This window comes from Rhinolophus ferrumequinum, chromosome 12 (genome assembly GCF_004115265.2).
Source record: "Rhinolophus ferrumequinum isolate MPI-CBG mRhiFer1 chromosome 12, mRhiFer1_v1.p, whole genome shotgun sequence".
In the NCBI taxonomy this organism is placed as follows: domain Eukaryota; kingdom Metazoa; phylum Chordata; class Mammalia; order Chiroptera; family Rhinolophidae; genus Rhinolophus; species Rhinolophus ferrumequinum.
Window position 1 is genome coordinate 36,092,290 of NC_046295.1, and position 18,763 is coordinate 36,111,052.

Genomic DNA, 18,763 nt, shown 5'->3' on the forward strand with positions numbered 1-18,763 from the left:
AACCCTATGAGGTCTTTACTGGCCCTGTTTTCCACACGAGGAACCGGAGGCTTACTGATATTGGGACACACAATTTTACTGGCAGGAGAACCAGAGCTCTGAACCACTGCATTCTCTACATTTAATTGATTGTCCTGCATCCCTACTATGTTTGGTTAACAGGTGGTCAAGAGGCCCCGGAAGGTCCAGCTGGCCCCGCCGCAGGCCGGCCCTCCTCTCAGTGAAGATGACCGGGCTTTTGAGGTGATGGACGAGTTTGATGGTAGAAGTACCCGCAGCGGGTACAGTGAGAGGTACAGCGAGAGGAGCCGGCTCCGCAGCTGGGAGGACAGCCTGGAGAGGGGGCGTCCCCACGATCGGCCATGCAGCCGGGAGCGGGACCGGAGCCGCGGCCGGAGCCTGGAGCGGGGCCTGGACCATGATGATTATGGCGGAGCCCGAGACCGGAGCCGTGGCCGGAGCCTGGAGCGGGGCCTGGACCATGATGATTATGGCCGAGCCCGAGACCGGAGCCGTGGCCGGAGCCTGGAGCGGGGCCTGGACCAAGACTATGGGCGAGCCCGAGAAAGCAGCCGCGGCCGGAGCGCTGACCAGGCCTATGACCGGGCCTACAGCCCGGAGGAGGAGTACAGCCGCAGGGCACAGCCAGATGCCTGGTACGAGGTGTCCCGGAGCCGCAGCCGTGAGCACCTCCGCTTGCGCAGCCCCAGCCCCGAGCCCAGAGGACGGCCAGACCACCCAGGCCATCCGGAAACGGACAGGCCCATCGGGGTCCTTTTGACGAAAAGCAAAGCAAATGAAGGTAGTGATGCTTGATGGAGACAAAGCACTAGTATAATCATAATGGCTAAGTCTTACATGGCACTTACTTTGCTCCAAATACTGACCTAAATGCTTTGCACAGATTAGCTCATTTCATCTCCATCACCACCTTATGTAGGAGTCACTCATATCTTCACTTTATAGACAAGGAAGCTGAGGCACAGAAAAGTTCATTGACTTGCACACAACTTGTATAGGCTGCAGAAATTCCGTTTAAACTACTAGGCCAGTGGTTCTCAAAGCAGCATAAGTATCACCTGGACAATTGTTAGAAATGCAGATTCTGAGGCCCCAGCCCAGCCATACTGACCCAGAAACACTGGGGTGGGCCCTGGAGTCTGTGTCTTAACAACCTCTCCTGGTGAGCCTGGTGCGGCTTGAATTAATGAAACCGCAATCGAGGACAATACTCTAGCTAATCTTGATCACGTTTTTGCTCTGTGCCAGGGCATATGCTGAATCATCTCATTTAATCCTCACCAGCACCCTGTGTGTTAGTAGGAGACGCCATTCCTCTTTTACAGGTGAGAGTATCAAAGTTCAGAGACGTTTGGGGTTATGGCCATGCATGAGGCAGGCTCTGGCTCAGGCTGTCTGTCGGTCGGACGTTGCATGGCTGGAGAACCTGCACATACTTAATGACACCCAGAATTAACTAAAGTCCTGTGTGGCAGCCAGAGAAGTTCCGAGCTGTCGCAGTTTAGGTCCTAGAACTCAGAAAGGGCAAGCACCTTGCCCACAGCCTAAAGCCAGTAAGTGGTGGACTAGAACTCAAGCTCCATCTCCTGGAAATAGATGGTAGGAAACAAGAAACAAGTAGGGCTTTAGAGCCTGGTGTTTAGCTGTTCCTTGCATTGATTCTTGGCTTCTGACTTTTTAAATTCCTTGTGAGAAATGGTTTACCTCCTTTTGTTCTCTAATTGTTCTCTTTCTAAGAGGAAAAAAAGATGAAGAGCACCCGAGAATACAAAGGGAAAGACTTACTGATTTTCAGATTGGGGATTTGCATTGTAACTAGCCTACCTCTGAGGAATGTGCATCTTAGGAGGTTTAAGGATTCTATAGAATCTGTATAACCATTCATAATGCCGTATTAATTCATCAACCTCCAAGAAATTGCAAAGCCATTCTGCTCCCAGATTGAAAGGTGGACTGTAGAGAAGTTTTGAGAAAGGTGACTAGGCATGAGACCTCCTTCAGAGGGGTCTGTTGCACATTCCGTAAGACTTGCACCCCATTTTCTTGAGTTACGTAAAGCAATGCTTTTCAAACTTTCCTCTTCTTCTTCCTCCTCTTTTCCTCCTTCCCTTCCCTTCCTCCTCTTCCTCTTTTTTTTCCCCCTCCTCCTCCTGCCGCAGTAAGAACCACATTTTGCAAGCAATCTTGGATGTATCTGCATATAAAAACTTGAGAAGTTTCATGGAAATAGTACTTTATGTGATGCATTCTGAGAGGTTCCATTACATGAAATTTAAAAATGCTGGGCACAACTCACTACACTGATTTCAAGACTCACTAATGAGTCGTGACCCACAATTTAAAAAGACATTGTCCGAAGAGACTGCCCAGGTCATGCCTGGTCTTAGTAATACTATCCAGGAAACGAGGGTTATGCCCCTTTGCCGATACAGCATTTTACTCCTGGGCCATTTTGTTCCTCAAACTTAGAATTCATTAAAAAAAAAGTTCTACTTTTTAAAAGATTTTTTTTGCCATCTTTGTTGAGATTACAGAATAACTTAGCTATCACTGGCTAGCGTTGCATACGAATTAATCTTTAAAGAAATATGGCAGTAGACAAGACCTACATTTGATAAAGAAAAATATCTGTTCATATGTGTATGGTCAGTTATTGCATTTCATGGGTACCAAATAGCCTCCTGGTAAATGTCTTAGAAGCGGGTCAACTGATTTTTATTTTCCTTCATTGAAGTGATGTCCACATACACAACAGTTAATCTATTTGCAACCTTACAATATAAGTGCAGTTTTTAAGAAAGGAATTGTTGATATATGAGAAAGAAGTCATCACCCGAGCTTGTCTCAGCCTTCTGTCCTGGCCAATAGGGAATTGTCATCCAGGAAAGAAGATGCTGTTTTACCCTTATTTTCTTGAGTATCAGCTTCCTAAGGAGGTGTGGGTGGACCTCACCACTTTTAATCATTATGGTTAGATCTGATGTTACTGTAAGTCATTTAAAACTTACCTTTAAACCTACTTCATAACTTTGCTAAGCGACAAAAATTTACTTTGTTTCATAATTGTAAGATTTTTGAGTCTAGACTAGTAATAATACGAATGTGCCTTTTTAAAATGTGCCTTTTTAAAAACCTGCTAGATTGTGGTAGCTTCCAAAAAAGTAACCAAAATTTATTCTTAAAATATGTATTTTTACAACTTGAATAAGTAAAATCAGAATAGCCTGAGTAGTATTTAATACATTTTAAAACATGCATACTTAGTAAATGCAGTGTTTTTTTCTTTTGAGTAATTCAAAGTCCGGAAACCTCCAGAGCTATGCTGGTTTTAGTCAAATACTTTTTTGCTTTGCCTGGCTTATTTAACCCTTTTCTTCACACACTGAAATTTTTTCAGTACCAAACCCCACTCAATCTAAATTGTTACAGATGAAGTCTATTCTGTTTGCAATGCTTTCCTTAGACAACTGCGTTGTCCGCATAACATGCCTGTTAAGATGTGCTGAATTGGATTTTTTGACCCAACATTTTATTTTGAAAAGTGTTAATTTTATAGCAAGTACTCATATATAGTTTTTAGCCTAGTTTTACCAGTTGCTAACGTTTTGCCACATTTGTTTCCTTTCTCCTTCCTTTTCTCCCCTTTCTCCAGCCTCTCCCTCTCCTTCCTCCCCACCTCTCCTGTATGTCAGTGGTGGTTTGCAACCACTTTAAAGTAAGTTGCAAGCAGTGTAACCCTTAACCCCTAAATATTTCAGCAGGTACCTCCTGAGGGTAAGAGTATTCTCCTACATAACCATGCCTTTATCCCATTAACATTACTATTTCTTTTAATATATTATAGTACAGTTCATTTTGAAGTTGCTCCAAAATAATGTAACCCAACCACCACCTACCCGCCCCCACACACACCTCTTCCCCACATTGAGTCAAGGATCTGGTGAAGGTTCATGCATTGCGATTGGTTTTTATGTCTCTAAATCTAGAATAGTCCCTCTGCCTCTTTTGTGTTTTTTTTTTAATGACACTGACTTTTTAAATGATTCCAGGCAAGTTGTCTTACAGAATGCCTCACATGCAAAACTGATTTTTCGTAAACATGTTTAAATAGTTGTAAAAACCAAGCTAAGTTTTCTGAACAAGTTGATGAACTATGCGTATGTTTATGTGTTTGTCTCCTAGAGTATGGTCTCCGCCTTGGGAGTCAGATCTTCATAAAGGAAATGACTGGTACCGGTCTGGCAACCAAAGATGGCAACCTGCACGAAGGGGACATAATTCTCAAGGTGGGCAGACAGGCGTAGAGGACAATCAGACTCATGCTTGGCTTCATAGTCTGCATTTTCACATTTAAGTGCCAATACAGTGAAACTTTGCTGGAATGGGAGTCAAAGTCGATAGTAAGACAGGCAGGGAAGAGCTGCAGAGAGAGATCATTTTTATCAGAAAAACCAGACTTGGGGATTTGTAATAGTTTAATGTCAGTTTTAAGAAATATCTCAACGAATGCCTTTCTTCTTCCCTGTTTATTTAAAGTTTAAGCTCCTATTCCCTAAACTAAGGAAAGATGAGAGGGAGCATTGGTGGTATATGAATGCTGAATATTTAATAGTTTTTGTAAGCCTCTCCGGTCAGGAAACATGTTCCAGTAGTAAACCAAACCATCGTCTTGAGCTTGGAAGTTAAATAAATTAGCAGAGTAACTTAAGTACACTACAGCTCCCTCACGCCTGTATTTGGGATCCACGCATGCAGGGTTATATTTAATTTAAAGGATAAGTCATTTTTATTTAGGCAGTCATCCTGAAGCCCATGTCTGTTTGAACAGATGAGAAAAACAAAGCCTTAGACATTTTCAAAATGGAAAATAGGAAATTTTCTGTTGCGCCGTGAATAGTTGTGTTGCATATAACGTTACTATTCTTTACAAACACAGATAAATGGAACTGTAACTGAGAACATGTCTTTAACGGATGCTCGAAAACTGATAGAAAAGTCAAGAGGAAAGCTCCAGCTAGTGGTGTTGAGAGACAGCAAGCAGACACTCATCAACATCCCATCGTTAAATGACAGTGACTCAGAAATAGAAGGTAAAGAAGGAGGAGGCTGGGCGCTTAGCCGGAATCCAGGAAGCCTGTTGCGTCTGCATTCTCGTTTCTGTGTAGCATAGCCACCAGCTGCGAGTTACATTTCCAACGAAAACCTCTCTTTTAAACTTTAATTCCACAAGATAAGTGCGTTTGGTCATTATTTTCTTATTAAAGTGTCTGTTGAAATCAGGTTTCCAATAGGAAATTCTAGTGTACTTGTGAACTCCCAGTGGACTCTGATTGGGCCACTGAAAACAATGTGAAAAATGTTTGTATTAGCAATTCAAAGAACTAACCACATACATTTGTAAATTGCTTGTTTTTGCACTTTCTCATGGTTTTTTTAAGGTAGCCATTAATATTTCCAAAAAAGAGAAGACATGCAGAGGATAACAGGAACAGGTCAACGCTATAAAGAATTAGAATGGCCTAGATTGTATTTTTTGGTTAGCAATCGTGTCACCTCTTCTGTTTTATGAAACTATTCATTTCTTGAATATGAATTTATACATAGGATAACATTTTAACCACATACAAATTCCCAATAGAAATAATCATGGTGTTTCCTAGTTAACTGTCTAGTATTGTCTTTGTGCAGGAAAGTTTCGAACAAACATATTAACTTCTCAAGTTTTAAAACAGATGTTGACTTTTAAAAGAATTGCTTAATAAAGCTTAGTTTAACTTCCATTATATCAAAAGTCTAAGTCGTGGGTTATTGCCATGAGTGCAGTGCAGGAAAACCAAAGGAGCACGAGAAGTCATCCCAGCGTGCTGGGGGGTTACAATTTATCTCCTTGCTATTCAAAGTGTGGTCCTCGGTCCACCAGCAGCATCTGGGAGATTGATTGAACCCTGAGTGTCAGGCCCCACCCCAGAACAACTGCATTCTAACAAGAGCCCAGGTGATTTGTATGTGCATTGATGTTTGAGAAACACTGGTCTGTGTGGTTGAAATGAGTGTGTACGTATATGGCCCAGTAATTGCATTGTGACTCTTCAGTAGCAGCTTTAATGGAAAGTGTAATGAAAGAGGAATGTCACATTCTGTATTTGGCTTCCTCTTTATTAATTAATACTGTTCCCATCAAACTATCAGCTATTTTTCAGTTCAGGAAGACTATTAGGCTAATAGCACATTTACTGCCTGCCTCTCTTCCGCTTCCCATGTTTCCTACCCAGAGAATAAGATACTTTTTGGTACAGGTCTTAAATATTTAATTTAAAAAGTCTTTTCTTATTTTGAAACCAGATATCTCGGAAATAGAGTCAAACCATTCGTTTTCTCCAGAGGAGAGACGGCGGCAGTATTCCGATTATGATTATCATTCCTCAAATGAAAAACTGAAGGAAAGGCCAAAGTAAGGTCACGGGTATTTTCCCTTGCACATGTCACTCAGAGTGTACACATGTACGTATTTGTGAATCTGCTGTATTATGAGATATTAACATGACATGTGCTTAAGTTCAAGAGAGGAGATGCAGAGCAGGTGGTCCAGGATGGGTGCCACCCCCACTCCCTTTAAGTCCACGGGGGATATTGCAGCTGCAGTGGGCACAGAGACCAGCAAGGAACCCAGATACCAAGAGGAAGCCCCAGGTGAGGCTCATGTTACACAGTCGCATTCAGAGTTTCTTCTGCTCGGTAAATCCAGAGGGTGGCTGGGAGGAGAGAGAGAAATGGTAAAAAAAAATCGTTTACAAACATGCAACGGGAATTCCTGTCTCTCTCTCTTAATATTGAAAAACTACAAAGAATAACAGCCCTTCTATATGCCGACAGCTAGGTCACATTTTGTTACATTTGATGAGTTGTGGTCCTTTTGTCTCCCATATTTCATCTTACCTTTGCACTGTTTCTGCTTATAACACTCTGACACCAAATGTTTCCCCCAACTACCATGTCTCGAATTCTCCAGGCACCGAGTGGATGTCCTACCCTTCAATTCAGTCTGACACTGACTGCCTGGAGTTAGTGCAGACCCCACAGCTTAAGGGCTTTGTCTCATAACGTGCCCCCACTTCAGATGCCAGTCACAAGTCCCAGGTTATCACCTTTACTTCTGACCAACCGGACTTCCCATGCACTCCCCCACCCTGCCATCTTGCCACGAACCATTTGCTAGAATGGTTCACAGAACTGAGAAAAGCACTTCACTTACTATTACTGGTTTTTTAAAAATAAAGGACACAGCTCAGGAACCGCCAAGTGGAAGATATGCATAGGGCAAGGTATGGGGAAGGAGCGTGGAGCTTCCATGCCCTCTCCTGGCATGTCACCACCACCAGCACCACCCCCCTGCCCCCCGTTACCTCCATGTCTTCACCAACCCTGAAGCAATCAAACCCCATAGTTTTATGGATTTTTAGGGAGGCTTTGTCATGAGCATCATTAATTATTAGGTTGGTGCAAAAGTAATTGCGGTTTTTGCAATTATTTTTAACCTTCTAAACTGCCGTTACTTTTGTAGTAACCTATTTACTCAATCTCCCGCCCCTTGCCCCCTCCCTGGATGATGGGCAGGTCAGCTGAAAGTTCCAAGCTTCTCATCATGGCTTGCTCATGCTGGCGACCAGCCTCTATCCCGAGGCCATCCCGCAGGAGTCATCCCTTTAGAACAAAGGATCCTCCTATCACCTGGGATATTCCAAGGGATGTAGGAACTCTGTGTCAAAGACCAAACATTGCAGCAAAAGATGCCCCTGGCCCTCCTGGCACCTGGAAATTATGGGGATTTTTAGGAATTTTGTTTCAGGAATGGGGAGCAAAGACCAAATATATATTTTTAATTATGGCAGTCACATTTTGTCATATTTGATTAGTTGAGTTCCTTTTATCTCCCATTTCTGATGTCACCCCCATCCCCTAACTGTTCCCCTATCACCCTAAAATTATCATCATGACTTTGCCTGCGTAAGTATCTATCCTTGGAAAGACAGCATTCTTACGTGGGTTTTTTAGGTATAAAAAAATGCTATCTTCTTGGACATTTGATTATGCACCTTACTTATTGGATGTTCATTTCTCCTCCAATTGGTTTTGAGAAACTAATCGAGAAACCATTGGTACCTGCTCACGTCTTAAAATTAAACTTCGCTTTAAAGACTTACTTTTGTTGTTTGATGTGATAATAAAAATGCAGCATAAGGTACAGACTCAAATTTTTGGTGGGTTTTGTGAGATTTGTGTTTTGAGACAAATAAACAAACTCCTTTTAGTCCAGGTTGATGATGACAGGTGCTTTTTAATCCACAGCTCCTCAACCAAAACCAGTGCCGAGAACTTTTCTTCGTCCTAGTCCTGAAGATGAAGCCATATACGGGTATGTGTTTCAGTCTCTCTCTTTTTCTCCTCTTTCGTCTTCCACACAGCTCTGTCTCCTTAACTGAAATCCAGAAGAATGATGTTGTTGTTTTTTGTTCATTAAAGATGGCGATTTCGCATCTCATCAACCCCTATTACAAGTACTTATGAGAAAGAGAAATCATTTGTAGGAATAGTAAAATGTAGAAGTAGGTAAAGTTTGTGATGTTAATTTTGTCTGTTTTTGTCACTTATCTGGCTTCTTCTCCAGAATGTGATTCTGAATATTTGAGTTTGCCAGATCAGTAACTCCCAGCTAAATGAAGTACTCCTTAACTATGGTGTCCCTGTGAGGGCAGCCGTGACAAGATGTGAGTGGGGGGAGGGAAGTGACGCAGCGCCCGCTGCACTTGACACTGAGAACCCCCCGGTTCAGTGGTCAAGAGCAGCAGCTCCTGGATTAGCCTCTGGCTTCCTTGGACCCAGGCTGTGTGTCCATTTGACAAGAGCCCTGGGGGGGCAACATGCTTTCCTTTGGAAGAATCCTGAACTGGGAGTCGGATGGCCTCGATTTTAGCCCTAACCCTGCCCTTTCTTTGCTTTCTAATCTTGAATGAGCTCATGTTAACATTCTGTATTTCTACATCTTCTCTGATAAAGTGGGCCTATTATAGTCATTTTACAGTCCCAAGGAGAATAACATTATAGATTACATGAGAAAAGTGAGAGTGTCTTAAACTATAAATCACTCCATAGATAGAAGAAATTAAATCTCTCATCATCTGCTAATGTTGGTCCCCCTTGACAAAAATAATCTCACATGATTCTCTTCTGCAATCAAAACCATTGCAGCCCCAATACCAAAATGGTGAGGTTCAAAAAAGGAGACAGCGTGGGCCTTCGGTTGGCCGGTGGCAATGACGTTGGGATATTTGTGGCTGGCATTCAAGAGGGTACCTCGGCAGAGCAAGAAGGCCTTCAAGAAGGGGACCAGATTCTGAAGGTAAGGAAAGCCTGGCCCTGTTTCTAGAAGTTACTGGGAAAGAGTGGGATCTTCTGGCGGGGTGTCTTACATAAGGATGGGGGACGTGGGGAAGTTTGTGAAAATAGATCAGCTGCAAGTTTGTTGATGTCCAGCATCAAGGTCTCTGTTTCCCTAAAATGGGGTCCTGGAACCCAAAACTCACTGCTATGTCTGTGGGAATTTATGTAATGTTCAACACCCTTGCAAATATTTTTACTATTAACAGTTTGATTAACAAAAAAATTGAGACTCTTTAACTAAAGGTCAGGAGGAAGATCTTTCAAAAGATCTTGCTAATGTTTGTTTTTTCATCGATTCCCCTGCCTGGTTGTCCCTCTTAAGGCAGTGTACTGTAATTGAACAAAGGTGGGTGTTGGCACCAGATCTTCTGATTTGATCGCATCCGAGCCTCTCATTAGTTCTGTGACCCTGGCTCAACCTCTGAGACGCAGGTTTCTATATGTGTTCATTGGGGGTAAGAATACCTGCCTTGCAGGGACCCTGGGAAAATTAGAATAGGTAGTACTCACAAGGCACCTAGCAAAGTCCAAAGGTCACTTTATTATCCCCATTGGAAAATAATAAGTCGCGGTCCTTCAATATGTTACTTACCTCTATAATTGTCCAAGAGGGGGAATTCTTGGTTACTCAGATAATGGTACTTTTAAAGTTACTCTATGTACGTTTATATAATCTGTTGGTTTTTAAAAAAATGATAACCGACTCAGCTTTGCCATTTTATGAGATACGGGTAATGTATTTTCCATTGACCTCAGAATAAACTTAAAGAATGTCAGGTACCTTGTGGCTATACAAATACAGACCGCTAGGGAAGTGTCTTCACTGGAATTCCTGCTTCTGTAAACTAGCATTTCTTATGTAAGAGTTACTAGGAGGTCTGGTAAGAGCATCTAGCCTCAAAGGAAAGGGAATAAAAGCTGTAGAATTCCTGAGGAGGCAAGCAGCAGAGCCCTCTTCCTTCCTGGCTCTGGGCCCGATTGCAGTAGTTCAGATTTCATTTCTGGAGCAGATGAAGGGCAAACCTTGATCATGAGCTTTGCTGAAGCTTTCCAGTGACATTCTAGACCCTCTTTGGCTCTGGGCAGGATCCTAGAAGACTAAGTGTACCTGAGTGAACCTCGTGGTACCACATGATCCTAGGAAACACCACTTACCAAGTGCCACAGATAAGAATCCCATCCGAGGGCCAGCTCATACCAATTTACTCTTGGGCTGATGCCAAAAAAGAAAACGCATGTTTCCTAACAAGTGTGGGGCCATAGGAAGTCAGGTAGGAGTTTGGAAGCCTTTGCTCATGAAGATTCAAGGATAAAATAATTTTGTACCCCGGGGGTAAAATGATTTTCTGAATTTTCAAGAAAGAAAATAGAAAATTCACCTCGGTGCTTGACTGCGTGACCTCTCTGTAAGTTGTTAAAGACGGGGAGAGTCCCTTCCACAGCTACAAGTTATGGTAGGCAGTGTTTCTTTATACTTAAGAAAATGTCTTGTTTCCTCTTATCACCTGGAGACAAGGAAGAAACTTGGGGAAGTGGCTTTTTTTGCAGTTATCCTATCTGAAGGTCAGGCAATGGTCCTCATTCTTGGTTGTAAATACATTTTCTGTTGACTACAAAAGGAGCCGTCAGGTTTACAAAGGGGTGAAAATAACAGAGTTCGTCTGCTGGGGCAGAGAAACTTCTGCACAGTCAGAAGCTTAGCTGATACAGAATCCACTTCAGGCTCCCAGCAGACACAGCAGACCCTGTAGACTACTGAATAGATAATGAAAGAGGATATTTATTGGAGAGAACTGGACACCCTAACCTTCACGTATCGAAGTGCTGCCCTGGCCTTTTTGACTTGAATTTGGTTCAGCACTCTTTCATGGCCAAGTTGAATATATCTGGTGAACTGTGAACATATACTAACCTCTTTTTTCTGTCGCCGGTTTTTTAAGTGCGGCTCTTTTGTCAAGGTGACAGCCTGGGATGGGGAAGGAAAACATGAATGTGCTGTGGCAGAATTATGTGCCGTATAAGTAACAGAATTAGACGTGCTTTTGTGCTGGGCTTTACTATCTCTTTGCTTCTTATTTATCTGGTATGGTTGTCATTTCTCTTTCAGAAACTTTTAGGGGATGGAAAAGAGAAAAGAAGTCCTCTAAGTTTGCCTATTAACCGTGTAGATTTTTAAATGTAGCTACCATGTGTGCTTTAATTTTGACCATTAGGGTCTCAGGTGGCCGTAGACATGGACACAGGGAACTTCAGGGTTTCCGCCAGCCCTATGGCCCTGTCTGATTTAAATATACATAAGCATATACAGTGCACTAAAAATATACGTGTGGCCCTATATAGACACAGATATAGATCTGCAAATGAAATGGTGTAAGAAAGGGTTAGATACCAAAGTGCAATGGTCCCTAATTGGGGGGATGGAGAAATGGGAATGACAGTTGTCTTAAATGCTAAATATTGTTTCAACGGAAAAGTCAACATGATTGCTTTAGCAAATCGCTTTATTTTAAAAACACCAAGTAAGTTTTCATCTAATGCCTATTTTTATTTAATCATAAATTCTAACATTAAATTAGACTCAGTTAACGATCTTTTTTCAGTACTAAAGCATTACTCTTCGATTAAAGGATTCTACAGTGCTCAATGAGTGAAGAAAATATTTCATAGGAATTTTGTATCTTGTCACTTCTGTAATACATTATTAAAATATTGAGTACTTTAAAATAATGCTTGCATTTTACTTACTTGTAATTATTCTCTTTTAAAATGGTTCTAAAGGTACAGAACAAAGATACCAAAATGTCTTTTTCTTTGTGCCACATTTCAATTTTACTTGCTTTCTAATGTATCTTCCGAAATCTGTTTACAGTGTCCCCCACCTCAGTCAGTGGGGAATAAATGGGGGCTCCTTGCCAGAAATAAGTGTGTGTCAGAAGATTAGATATATAAGCCTATATATTAAATTAATGGTCTGCCATGTAAGGCGAATGCACTTCAATCTCATGAACTCATATTAAACACCTGTTAGGTAATAGAAGCTATAGGAGAAAGGTAGAATTGGTCAGAATGCTTATGTTCAGGCTTTTCTTTGAACCAACTTAAAAAGAGGGTTCACGCCGTAAGCTGGGCCAGCGTGCCAGTTTGCCGTAGACCCCGCCACGGCCTGCTGCATTACAGTTATCTGTTTCATGATTATTATCTCCCTGGCCACTTCTCTGGGAGACTCAAAGAAAACAGGGAGACACACACAAGTATAAAAAATTTGCAACCGATCCAGTGACAGGCCCTTGATGGAATGTATATTCCTAAGGGTTGTTGGCAGTGTGGGGAAGCAGGAAAGTGTGAAGTTGCCCACATAGCCTATGCCCATTGCAGGGTGTTGGGAGGGTTTGTGTAGAGACCTACAGAACGTCTTTACATCTGGATTTTGCACTGGGCAGGCCAAACAGATAATACAAAAATTCAGATGGCACCTTTTTATAAACACCTTTTTCCCCCCCTTCCTATTTGCCCTTTCTATCAGGTGAACACACAGGATTTCAGAGGGCTGGTCCGGGAGGATGCTGTTCTCTACCTGTTAGAAATCCCCAAAGGTGAAATGGTGACCATTTTAGCTCAGAGCCGAGCTGACGGTGAGCAAGTTTGGTCATTAGTGTAATGGCGGCGGGGAGGCGGGGAGATAGTGGGGTGGACGAGAGGGGAGTCTTGGGATCAGAATAGGTAAATCTAGGTATTAAAGAAAACTGAAGTAGATCTTAACACCTAATCTCTGGAGACAATCTGGGTACCGTGTAACTTTTCTATAGAAATGTTTTTTATGCACCCACTGAAATAATTTCACTAGTTGTTTCAATTTGGAATAAAACTGCTTTTCGGAACAGTGGTTCATCTTTAAGTACTGCCTAGAGTTATTTTTGAGTCTTTCATACCTTCCATAGATGGATGCAAAGAGCCAACTCACTGGTTGGCTCCCACATTAACCCTTATCAGTCTGACAAGTGGCTTCACCTTTCCAAGCCTCATTGTTCTCATCTGTAAAATGAGGGTTGATGGTATCTTCCTTCTCTGGGTTGATTGACAACTGTATTAGTCAGGGTTCTTCAGAGCAGCAGAACCAATAGGGTTGTGTGTGTCTGTGTGTGTAGAGATTGATTGATTCATAGATTGATTGATTGATAATGGAGGCTGGCCAGCCCCAAGATCTGCAGGGTGAATGGCAAGCAGGAGACCCAGGGGAGGTGATATTTCCGTTTAAGTTCAAGACAAGAAAAAAACTGATGTACCAGTTCAAAGGCAGGAAGAGTTGGTTTTCTCCTATTCAGGAGAGGATTCACCTTTTTATTGTATTCACTTTCAGCTGATTGTCTGAGGCTCACCTGCACCAGGGAGTGTAGTCTGCTTTACTTAGTCTGTCAATGTAAACATTAATCTCATCCCAAAACACCCAGAATGACGTTTGACCAAATATCTGGGCACCCCATGGTCCAGTCAAGCTGACACATAAAATTAACCATCACAGCAACGCCTAAAGATAGTTTTTTATCCTTCTTCCTGTTTGAGCCATGATTCCCATAGGGCCTATACACTTGAGTTCACTAAACAGAGAGAAGGTAAAGAGGGTAATCAGAAATAGGAGAAGCTGATAACTCTTTAAGAAAAGACCTCTAGGTTGCCAGATGGAAGGGCTGAGTGTAAAAGGTGAAGGGATTAAGAAGTACAAATTTGTAGTTACAAAATAGTCATGGGGATGTAAAGTACAGCATAGGGAATATAAGTAATAGTGCCAGGTGGCTATTAGACTAATCTAGGGGTCGCATCATAAATTATATAAATGTCTAGCCACTATGCTGCACGCTTGAAATTAATGTAAAATAATATTGAATGTTAACTGTAATTGGGAGAAAAAGACCTCTAGCTAAGCAGAATACAGTATACAATGATGCTTTTGTGTTTCAGTGTATAGAGACATACTGGCTTGTGGCAGAGGGGATTCGTTTTTTATAAGAAGCCACTTTGAATGTGAGAAGGAAACTCCACAGAGCCTGGCCTTCACCAGGGGGGAGGTCTTCCGAGTGGTAGACACGCTGTATGATGGCAAGCTGGGCCACTGGCTGGCCGTGAGGATCGGAAACGAATTGGAGAAAGGCTTAATCCCCAACAAAAGCAGGTATCTGACCCCACAAGCCCCTCTTCTACACTTTCTCCCCACAAATAAACTGCAATCCCACCCCACCCCCCAAAAAAAGGAAGCAACACATGGCTTCATTATTTGTCCTCATGTCCTCTCCCATCATGTACTTCTTGTTTATGAGGAGTGGCCTGGAACTGTGGAATAGCCACCAGCTGGTTTCTGTATTTAGCATCACTCGGTGGGTGGTTGCGACGGGCTGGTGTTTGAATGAATTCCGTGAGGCAAAGTCGTGATCAGACGTCACGTAGCTGCAGCACAGCAGCACATCTCTTGGATACACTGCCCCTGTCCAGTGCCCGGCCCTCATCCTCTACCCCAGTGCACACTTGTTGGTTGGCTGGCAGTGGGGAGAATAGGAAAGACACTGGTGCTCGGGCACAGGTTTCCTGTCTTGTTTACTGTATGCCATCCTGCCAGAACAAGCCACATTTAGTGTGTTTATTGCTGAGCTTCTGGTGGATTTTATGGGAACCCAGCCTTTATCTGCCTCTGTTGGGAAGAGAGAGTCCCCACATTTCCTACACTGGGAAACCTTTTCATTGTCAAGCTGCATCTTCTCTAATCCAAGCTCATGAGAAGTACTGAATGACATGCACCTCTTCCAGCTCTAGAGATTTACTACCTGTGATTTCCTCCTTCAGAGCTGAACAGATGGCCAGTGTTCAGAATGCCCAGAGAGACAACGCTGGTGACAGGGCAGATTTCTGGAGAATGCGCGGCCAGAGATCTGGCGTGAAGAAGAACTTAAGGAAGAGTCGGGAAGATCTAACCGCTGTTGTGTCAGTTAGCACCAAGTTCCCGGCCTATGAGAGGGTTTTGCTACGAGAAGGTGAGGAGGGCAGGTGGGGCCAGGAACTGGTCCGACTGGGCTCTGAGCCTCCCTTTCTTCATTTTTAGATTAGAACTGTCAAGTTGAAACTTACCGTTATCATTTAGACCAAAGCCAGGTTATAGAGTGGGAATCATGTTCAAACACAAAATAAGACTTAACAAAAATGTGAGCTGTGCAAACTTGTAAATGGAGGCCTATTTCCACAACCTCAGTTATTTATTTTTTTTCAATACTGCCCTTTAAAAGTTTTTATACATTACCTGTAGCAAAGTTTATCTTTCACGACAGTCAGGGAAACGAAGGCATATTCTTCAGAAAATACCGTGTTTTCCTGAAAATCAGATCTAGTTGGACCATCAGCTCTAATGCATCTTTTGATGCAAAAATTAATATAAGACCTGGTCTTATTTTACTATAATATAAGATCGGGTCATATATTAATTTTTGCTCCATAAGACGCATTAGAGCTGATGGTCCGGCTAGGTCTGATTTTTGGGGAAACATGGTAGCTGGGCTGAATTGGGGGTGGGAGAACACACACTTTCTTTCATTTAGTCATGTTATCAATAGCTTATAAAATATTTTTGCTTCTTCTTTAACAGCTAAGGAAGTGTATGTGTTTTCATGGCCTTTCTTGTCTCATTACAGCTGGTTTCAAGAGACCTGTGGTCTTATTTGGCCCCATAGCAGATATAGCACTGGAAAAGTTGGCAAATGAGTTACCTGACCTGTTCCAAACTGCTAGTAAGTCTGTCCGTGATTTTTTTTTCCTCACAAAGTTTTTATTTTGAAAAATATCTATCCTACAGAAAAAATGAACACCCACATAACTTTACCTGGAGTCACCATTTTTCCATATACACTCTTCCTCCATAGGCACACACACTTACACACTTTTTAAAATTTCTGAATCATTTGTGCCGGCCTTACCATGATGATCACTTCTTTAGCACAGGGAATATAGTCAATCATATGGTAATAACTATGTGTAGTGCTAGGTGGGTACTGTAGAATAACTATGATACACACCTGAAACTAATGTAATATTGTATGTTAGCTATATTTTAATAAAAATCTTACTAAAATAAAAAATAAAATTTCTGAACCATTTGAAAGTTTAAGTTGCAGGCGTTATAAACACCTTTGATCCCTGTGAATTTTCTTAGACTAAAGACGTTCTCCTCCTACACACCCACACTGCCATTATCACAGCCAAGAAATTTAACACCGATACAACAATAGTATTTAGCATGTCGTCAGTTTTTCAAATTTTCTCAATTGTCCCGATGTAGTCCTTCATGGCTTTTTAAAAAAATTCAGAATGCAACCAAGGATCCTGCAATACATTTGATTTTCATGTCTTTCTAGTCATCTCCTTTTTTCTGAATTATTTGGTGACTGATATTTTGAAGAGTCCAAGCCACTTGCCTTACATGTGAGACTGCCTGTTTTCCTCATGATCAGATTTTGATTAAACAGCTGGTGTGGGTCCCTCCCTTTGTCTCTCATTAGGTGGCACCTTATCTCAGGCATTGCTCATGCTAGGTTGGGGTATTGGCATGTCACTGACATTAAACATTATTTAACCCCATGTTTTTGCTTTCTGCAGAAACAGAACCAAAAGATGCAGGATCTGAGAAATCCAGCGGGGTAGTGCGGTTAAATACTGTACGGCAAATTATTGAACAGGTGAGAATATTCGTCAGAAGGCCATGTTGTCTGAAAGAATTAAGTCATGGTTTGCTGCAGTCTTTTTTAGAATAGACTCTGTGTTTTAATAATCACTAAATGTTAATGATAAAAAATGAGTGTAAACGCAAGCTGTTTCATTGTGTGGAAACTAGTCGATAGTCTGTAGTAGTGATGTGTTGGTTTTTTCAGAGTTCTGAGCACGATACCAAATAACCTGTTAATTCATTTTCTCAGAAATTCTAACAGGTTGGTAATAACTGGACATAATGTGAAGAGAAACGTTTTCCGCGTTTTGAATTAAATTGACAAGATTTATCTGTTGCAGCCTTTACTTATTGAGACAAACTCTTCGGTGCTATATGATTTTACATGCCATTTACATAACGTTTTCCCATTTCTAACAGGATAAGCATGCACTGTTGGATGTGACTCCTAAAGCTGTGGACCTGTTGAATTATACTCAGTGGTTTCCGATTGTGATTTTTTTCAACCCAGACTCTAGACAGGGTGTCAAAACCATGAGACAAAGGTTGAATCCAACATCCAACAAAAGTTCTCGCAAGTTATATGATCAAGCCAACAAGCTTAAAAAAACTTGTGCACATCTTTTTACAGGTAAGTGGAATTTCAAATGTAGTCTCTTTGCTCCGAGGTGAAAATTAGAGAACTGAAAAATTAAGAAAGAAATAAGAAACTCATCTGAGTGGAGAATAGTAATCTGAAATAATCTTCATCACTCCTTGAAAAGTAGCTAATCCTACAAAATGTGTATATTCGTCTCATGGCGTTTGTATATGTAACTTTGACTTTTCCTTGAAAATGATCATAAAGATCCATGACATGCAGTAAGTGGTCATGTTGATGAGTGTGGGACTGCAAGGCTGGTGATTGAGCCTAGCGTACCGCCTAGCGCCTACATCTCTGTATCGATTGTGTCGTTGTTCTCCACTTACCATCTGTGCATGCACTGACTTACAAAGTGTTAGGAATTTGGTTTCGTTATTAAAAAATGTCCCCACAGTAGAAACTTGAACACTCTCGCTATTGAATGATGTTAAGGATTTATTACTCCTGTTTTGGGATGATAATGATATTGTGAATATATTTTTTAAAAAGAGTCCTTGTCTTTTAGAAATGTTTACTAAATAAAATAGTTATGGATGACCTAATATATACTTACAGGTGATGGCATAGGGCGTCTGGAATTTGCATCAGTAATCTTGAGGGAGGAGAGTGAGTAGGGCTGTAGACAAGACTGGCCAGGAGCTGAGAGTGGATGAACTGGGCCATCGGTGGTGGGGACACAGGAGTTCATGAAACTGTTCTCTCTACTTTTGTGTATGTTTAAATTTTCCATAATAGAGTCTTTTTTTTAAAGTTCCTGAAATGAAGACCCACCACTACTCATGAAAGTAAAATGATTTAAGAATATGACAAGTTTTATTAATTGAATATGTCCCCTACTGATATGAGTGACTAGTTTTGTGACTATGGTATAATTAAGGGCTTAAAGGGTTATTGAAGTTTTGGGTCATGCAAGGTTGTGGGAGCCACAGGAGACTGTCTGGATGTGATATCTTTGAGATAAT

General features: G+C 41.7%; 1 protein-coding gene across 7 annotated transcripts in view; it reads left to right on the top strand.

Annotated features, from left to right (window-relative positions):
* TJP2 (tight junction protein 2) overlaps positions 1–18,763 on the top strand; it is a 112,824-nt gene that overhangs the window by 81,731 nt on the left and 12,330 nt on the right. For all 7 annotated transcript variants that reach the window (XM_033122868.1, XM_033122873.1, XM_033122866.1 and 4 more), the window contains 13 exons: positions 163–802; positions 4,204–4,307; positions 4,958–5,111; positions 6,364–6,472; positions 6,578–6,711; positions 8,368–8,434; positions 9,268–9,418; positions 12,983–13,091; positions 14,416–14,626; positions 15,292–15,479; positions 16,131–16,226; positions 17,092–17,171; positions 17,579–17,789. In XM_033122868.1, the coding sequence (XP_032978759.1) occupies positions 163–802; positions 4,204–4,307; positions 4,958–5,111; positions 6,364–6,472; positions 6,578–6,711; positions 8,368–8,434; positions 9,268–9,418; positions 12,983–13,091; positions 14,416–14,626; positions 15,292–15,479; positions 16,131–16,226; positions 17,092–17,171; positions 17,579–17,789 (2,254 nt within the window). The remainder of the gene's footprint in view (positions 1–162; positions 803–4,203; positions 4,308–4,957; positions 5,112–6,363; positions 6,473–6,577; positions 6,712–8,367; positions 8,435–9,267; positions 9,419–12,982; positions 13,092–14,415; positions 14,627–15,291; positions 15,480–16,130; positions 16,227–17,091; positions 17,172–17,578; positions 17,790–18,763) is intronic.